The following is a 7,622-nucleotide window of genomic DNA, read 5'->3' as shown; positions in this document are numbered from 1 at the left end:
ATGCCAGAGGTCGGGATAGATGTAGTGCCTAAAGTTGAAGCACAGCCCCACTAGAGATACCTGAAGGAAGCCCAGTGCTCTCTGATGTACTTGAACTGCCCTAGTTTCCAAAGTCAGGAAAGCCCACTTATCTCCTGTTAAAATCCAGCATATCCAGAGGGCTCGAAGATAATCTTACAACTGGGGTCTTCAGATACTTGAAAGCCAAGCCAATCCAGCAATCCACAGCCCTTAGTTGTTGCCTGGGGCTCTGATGCTGCTTTTCAGTCAGTTAGCCACCCACAGCGCAATTTAGTTGCATACCAGTTCTTCACTAGAGTCATAAACCTTATCTAGTAGCCTGCAGGTCACAGCCTCTGCTTCTCTTTAGAAAGTTAAGGAACTTGGAGTTGGGCATTGAGGAAAACAAGCCACAGTCAAGTTGTCATATACCCTGGATCCTTTCTCATTCCAATGCCATTACATTCTAATGAGTCTCAGATTTATTATATCTCCAGTTCCCTACCATTCCCCCAACTCACATATCCAGTGGCCCACTCAACAGTTCAACTCGGATATCTAATGGATATCGCAAAGTTTACATGTCCAAACCGAACTTTAGATTATCATCTCCAAACCTACTCCTCTCCCAGCCTTTCCTGTCTCAGTGAGTGCCTTACCCCATTTTTCAGTTAATTGCTTAAGACAGTATCTTAAGATTCATTCTTCCCTCTCTCTCATTTTATATCCACATCCCAATCGATCAGCAAATCCTGTTGGCTGTACTTTCAAAATGTACCTAAACTGACCACTTCTCACCTCCTTCATCTCTACCATGCATCCAACTATCTCTTTTCCTTTCCTGGTCTACTTCAGGTGCCTCCTGACTGCTTTCTGTGCTTCTGCTCTTGCCCTCTACAGTTTATTGTCTAGAAGGCAGAGTAATCTTTTTAAAAGGTAAAATGTTTTTTACTTCCAAAGGACTCTAATAAAATCTAGACTTTGTGCCATTGCGTATAAGGTTCACCGTGGTCAGGACCCTAGGTGCTTTCAACCTTATTTTCTACCATTTTCCATGACTCAGTACACTTTAATCACGTTAGCTTCCTTCCTCTTGCTTAACTACATCATAACCATCTTATCTCAGGGCTCTTGCACTCACTCATCCCTTTGCTGAGAGTACCCTTCCTCCAGATTTTCTCATGATTCCTTTCCTCATTAAATTTGTGATTTGTTCAGATCTGTTGGAATTGCCTTATCCTAAAGATTATTCCTGACCACCCTATAAAATAGCTCCTGCCTTATTTCCCTATTCCACCTACCCTGTTTTACTTTTTTTAATAGCATGTATCACCACTTGAATCATTTATTTGTTCATCGTTAGAAATTCTTCCAGTCACCCTCCATGAGGGAAAGACTTTTTTTTTTTTTTTTGCAGTACGCGGGCCCCTCACCTCTGTGGCCTCTCCCGTTGCGGAGCACAGGCTCCGGACACGCAGGCCCAGCGGCCACGGCCACGGCCCACGGCCCACGGGCCCAGCTGCTCCGCAGCATGTGGGATCCTCCCGGACCGAGGCACAGAACCCGCGTCCCCTGCATCGGCAGGCGGACTCCCAACCACTGCGCCACCAGGGAAGCCTGGGAAAGACTTTTAAATTCACTGCTATATCCCTAGCACATAGGACAGAGCCAGGTACATAGTAGGCACTCAATATAAAATATATACTTCAAGTGACATCTTTTCCAAATTTGAGTTGGATTTTACAATGAAAAAGTAGGTATATGTATGAATCTTCCTGGAAATAAGTCATATTTTTCGAAGTATTGCTTTTTAGTTTTCTACTTTTTAGGCTTGTTTGCAAAAAATGTAATAAACTTTTTACTCTTGCATATGTTTTAAATTTCAGTTAAAGTATTGGTATTTTATTTTTCCATAAAAATACTTAATATGTAACCTGACATCTTTTTTCATTTTAAGAACGAAATTCCATTTTACTTGTAACTTATTCCTTAATGATATATTTATTACCAAATTATTAATTTGTGTCTTATGTTAAAGAAACCATGTAGTATTGTATAATGTCAAGGCCATTGGGAATAAAGGAAGGAAAAAATACAAATAGGGACTTTTTTCCTCTCTGATTTTTTATAATATTCCAGTATTTTTTTTTTACATTGCCTGGAAATCCCCTCAGTTAAGAGATTGGTTTTTCTTCTTACAACGTACTCACTGTCTCTAAGGGACCCCTCATGATCTTGACCGTATCTGCTATTCTTTTTGCTCTTTGGTTTTTTTCTTCTACTTAGGACCTCAGTTTATGTCCCCATCCTCAATTTTCAGTGGATAGAATTTACTTCTATAGGTTAGCAAGAAAGAACAGAGAAGAGAGAACTCAGTAAAATAACAGTAGAAACCAAAATTCAGCTTGAAAATAGGCTTAGCATGTATAATATAGCGTATATACTTTTACCTATAACATGCTAATTCACTTTAATATAGCATTCTTCTAATTTCTAGGGAAGACCAGTTTTAAGGTTTATTGGTACGGAGGGAAGTCATTGGTATGGAGGGAAGTCATTGGTACAGTCACTTGCCATTTTGCTCACATTTTGAAGGGTCATTGTAGCTGTTGCCATGGGTGGGATGTAGGAAACAGCACACCTGAAACTCTAACACTCCCACATCCATATGCTGTTGGCAGCTGGAGAGTCTTATAAATCAACAATGACCCATTTTCTCATGCACACTTATAAACACCTCTCTCTGGCTTAGTACTTTAACATTTGTAAACTATTTTGTGGCAAGCTACTGGAGCAGAACTTTTTAAATGGCTGACTTTGGTAATTAAGAGATTAATTTGGTTTTATTTTTATTTTTTCCAGGTGTATGGTGGCCGATGAAGTAAGTGTTTTCATTATTTTTATGTCTTTTATAAAATTCACCAACCAGTTTTTGTTGTCTGTTATTTACCCTGTGCTCTCTGTCTTTCATATGACTATATATCTGTATATGGAGAGAACAGTGGGAGAGTGAGGGAGGGCGGGGCATGGGGGCAGCAGAGAGAATAAGAATGAGAAAGAGAGAGTGTGTGCATGCGTGTGCAGGTGCCCGTGCGCAAGGCATGCATTTGGAACATGTTAGTGTTAACATTAGTGATTCAAAATTCTATATTTTTGGCGTCAGAAGCATGAATGCAGCCCTAAATGAAACTGAACTCTTTTCTACTTGTCATAATGCTGCTTGCTTAGAAGTTGAACTTTTAAGATTTTGCTCTAAAGGTTAATTGCTCTAAAGGTTAATTGTTTTTTTTAATTATTAATTTTTTATTGCAATTCAAATTTAACTGAGCATCCTACTTTTTTTTTTTAAGAACCATTTTGGGTTTTTTGTTGTTTTGGGTTTTTTAAATTAATTAATTTATTTATTTATTTTTGACTGTGTTGGGTCTTCATTTCTGTGCGAGGGCTTTCTCTAGTTGCGGTGAGCGGGGGCCACTCTTCATCGCGGTGCATGGGCCTCTCACTATCGCGGCGTCTCTTGTTGGGGAGCACAGGCTCCAGATGCGCAGGCTCAGCAGTTGTGGCTCACGGGCCCAGTTGCTCTGTGGCATGCGGGATCCTCCCAGACCAGGGCTCGAATCTGTGTCCCCTGCATTGGCAGGCAGATTCTCAACCACTGCGCCACCAGGGAAGCCCTTGTTAATTGTTTTGTATGAGTGTGAAGCATAATGTTAAAATGGTATTTTACTATTACTAAACAATTAGATACCTTTAAGGGGCATGTGCTCGTATACATTCATATTCAGGTTTTTTCACTGAAATGGAAGTTCTTGCTACATAAACTATAATACTCTTTACATACATTCTCAGAATGATGTAGATCAATAAAGTTCTAATTTTTAATATCATTTTGGAAAATGTGTTGGTTTTCATGATGTCTTTAAGGATAACAGCAAAACATATACATTTAAAAATATAATAGAGGTGAGGAAAATGGATACTGAATTTTTTAAAAATATAAGTGAGGGCTTCCCTGGTGGCGCAGTGGTTGAGAGTCCGCCTGCCGATGCAGGGGATGCGGGTTCGTGCCCCGGTCCGGGAAGATCCCACATGCCGCGGAGCGGCTGGGCCCGTGAGCCATGGCCTCTGGGCCTGCGCGCCCGGAGCCTGTGCTCCGCAACGGGAGAGGCCACAGCAGTGAGAGGCCCGCGTACCGCCAAAAAAACAAAACAACAACAACGAAATGGTGATAGGGTATAGAGAAAACTAAGCAACCCAAGGAAGAGGGGGCTATAAATTCCAGGGAAAACAAAATAATTGTGGTGGACTATATGATTGTTTAATACTTGATGTTACCTTCCTGGAGGAGAATTATACTTCCCTGCCCCATTGATGTCAGACCCGGCAGGGTGAATTACGGTGGCCAGGGAAATAGAGGCACAGGCAGAAGCTTTAGAGCCGTGTCTCTGGGCCTGCCACAAGGTGGGCGCTTGTTAGAGGCTGCCTCTGGCCATCTGAGTCCTGAATGCAAACACCGTAGAGCGAACTGCAGCTGGCCTGCCACCAACATGCTGTGTAAATGAGAAATAACCCTTTATTGTTGTAGGCCACTGAGGTTTTTGTGGTAATTTGTTAATGCAGCATAATTAACCTCTCCTGACTGATATAATATGGGATGCTGTGGACAATATATGAAATAGAGATTAAAATATGTAAACACTGAACAATGGGATATAAGCATATTGGGAAATTAGTAAATGGCATAAAATGGCTAAAACGGAATAACTAAGCCATGGCAATAGAAATGTGCTCTTTAGGGCTTCCCTGGTGGCACAGTAGTTGAGAATCTGCCTGCTAATGCAGGGAACACGGTTTCGAGCCCTGGTCTGGGAAGATCCCACATGCCGTGGAGCCACTAGGCCCGTGAGCCACAATTACTGAGCCTGAACGTCTGGAGCCTGTGCTCCGCAATGCGAGAGGCCACGACAGTGAGAGGCCCGTGTACCGCCAAAAAAAAAAAAAATATATATATATATATATATATATATATATAAGTGAAACCATAAAAGATTCTCCCAATTAACTGTCTTTTAGTTTTAGTTACATGTAGACTCACCAGTGGCTTATCTCCACTATCTCTTCTTCAGGAGAAAAATGAGTAAGAGTATAATATGCACATGAATGCCAAGCAGAAGGTTCATAATAGGGTTTCTTGGTTCACGCTGATTTATAATTACTGAAGTTTTTAGTTTGAACTCTTCATTCTATAGGCATTTGTTTAGACTAGATGTTATAGTTAGAAACAGTCATTGCCTGTGAAAAACTTCAACAGTGTAATTAAAGAGACAGGACATAGACATTTGGGAAACAGTAGAAATTTCTATTTTGGAATAGGATGCATTCCAAAAGAATCTTCATAAATTTATAAATTTGAGAGTCCAAAATGACTAAAAGAAGCTTATGTTTTTAATCCCTGAATATGTTTTCACCAAATAGGAATATAAATTCATCCTTTAACCTCCAAACTAGGCATAACCATTTTATATAATATGTATAAAATGTGTGTGTGATATATGTATGGATGTGTGTATCAATAATTTTTTTTAAACAGACCAGTTATACCATAATGTGTAACATTATCTTGATGATTTCCCCAAGCAATTCATGGGGAACATCTTAGTGGCTATGACATTGCATTGCTACCTTGTTCTTCAATTGGATGTTGTAGAGATTTGAATAGGCCTTAAATGTGTAGAATCATTCATGGATTGAACTTGATCAGCACCTTAACTCTTCTTAACTTTTATATTCTCCAACAAACTCCTGTCTTCTCCTCAGTTGACATTAGACTAAGGATTGTGCATGATGAGTTCATGATGAACCTTTTAGCCAACAAGAGTTTTTCTTTATACCAATCACTTTTCATCTCCTATTATTTACAGTTACACTTGTCACATGTTGAGTGATTTGTGCTTGTCTTTCAAAACCATTCTTATTTTTTTATTTAATAAATTTAAAAGAACCATTTAATATTTTCTCAGTACTTAAAAGAAGATTCCACTTTTGTGTCCCTCATATCTCCTTTCTTTCATCAGCATTTTAAAGACTCTCATTCTTTTACAACTATTTGACTTTCCGAGGTTTATTATGTCGAATCCTATCAATAAGGTTAATTAAGGAAAAATCCTCAATTTTACACATAAGTACAAAAAACAGGCCACAGAAATAACGTAATGATGTACAATTCTAAGATCACAGCTCAAAACCACTAATATCCTCTGTTTTTGGTTGAGTTGAAATGCCATTTCTGTGGAATCTTACTGAGTTAGTGTGGATGAAAGTGAGTAAATTAAAAGCCTTGAAGTAGAAGGAAACTTGTATATATGTAAATTACATGAACTCTGGTTTGACCTTCATTTTATTTTCTAATACTGTTCTCCTTCTCTTGCTCTTATCACAAAATGGTAGTGAAGTCATAGGAGGAAATGCAGTTTATAATTTGGAGGTCAACCAAGTTTTGATTTTTAAATTAAAAAATATATTTTGAGGGCTTCCCTGGTGGCACAGTGGTTAAGAATTCACCTGCCAATGCGGGGGACACAGGTTCAAGTCCTGGTCCGGGAAGATCCCACATGCTGTGGAGCAATAAAGCCCGTGCGCCACAACTACTGAGCCTGTGCTCTAGAGCCCACGAGCCACAGCTTCTGAGCCCATGTGCCACAACTGCTGAAGCCCATGTGCCTAGAGCCCGTGCTCCTCAACAAGAGAAGCCACCCAATGAGAAGCCCACGTGCCACAATGAAGAGTAGCCACCGCTCACTGCAACCAGAGAAAGCCCATGCACAGCAATGAAGACCCAACTCAGCCAAAAATAAAAAATAAATAAATAAATTTATTTTAAAAAATATGTATTTTTTGATATAATGAATATTTGACTCATCAAATAGCTAAAAGCTTTAGGAGAGCAATATTACATCTCTGTTATTGAACCTACTTTTTTTTTTTTTAAGATGCTTGAATACCCACTTAGAGTATTGTGTAATTTAGTTGTCTGCTGTGATCTTTCCTCCATAGCTTTAGAAGCAAATGACTTCCTTCACTGGAATAACTCCCCTCTCTAGTATTTTTCTACTATTGTCTTTTTCTAATGTATTCAATCTTTGTGGAATTATGTATTCTATCTACTGTATATGAGATAGTCATTAACCTAAAATTGGAATGATGACAAGTTCTGTTTAATTGTCTAATTGTGTGATAATTGAGTATTTCAGTTATAAAACTATATTTCAGATAACCAATAAAGCTGCAACTTTTAATAAAATTAACTTTGCAAACTTAGCTTAAACTGTTTTAAATCCTTTTCCCCCTTCTTGGTTTAATGTAGTCAAGTGCTGTTTCAAGAACCGTGTAGTAAATATACAGAAACTTGTGAATTTGTATTCCTTTAATAATGGAATTCAGGCCACAGTCTGTAGTGAGGCTGTTGCACTATTATCTTTACTGTTCTTTAATAATTTTTTAACCACTGTGTCCTTGTTCTATTGAAAATTATTGAAAATTTTTATTCATAAAAAGATTTTAAATATGAAAAATAATTTCATATTAACACACAACAGGTAATTTAATTCGATATACATGAGGAA

At 38.7% G+C, this 7,622-nt stretch overlaps 1 protein-coding gene across 1 annotated transcript in view; it reads left to right on the top strand.

Moving 5' to 3' along the window:
• ZRANB3 (zinc finger RANBP2-type containing 3) overlaps positions 1-7,622 on the top strand; it is a 233,468-nt gene that overhangs the window by 78,339 nt on the left and 147,507 nt on the right. Inside the window, exon 2 of the mRNA XM_007464006.1 lies at positions 2,863-2,881. Coding sequence (XP_007464068.1) covers positions 2,863-2,881 — 19 coding nt within the window. The remainder of the gene's footprint in view (positions 1-2,862; positions 2,882-7,622) is intronic.

The sequence above is a fragment of the Lipotes vexillifer genome, unplaced genomic scaffold (genome assembly GCF_000442215.2).
Source record: "Lipotes vexillifer unplaced genomic scaffold, Lipotes_vexillifer_v1.1 scaffold233, whole genome shotgun sequence".
NCBI classification, from domain to species: domain Eukaryota; kingdom Metazoa; phylum Chordata; class Mammalia; order Artiodactyla; family Lipotidae; genus Lipotes; species Lipotes vexillifer.
The sequence above is the reverse complement of the archived record's forward strand: the minus strand, read 5'-3'. Positions and strand labels throughout refer to the sequence as shown.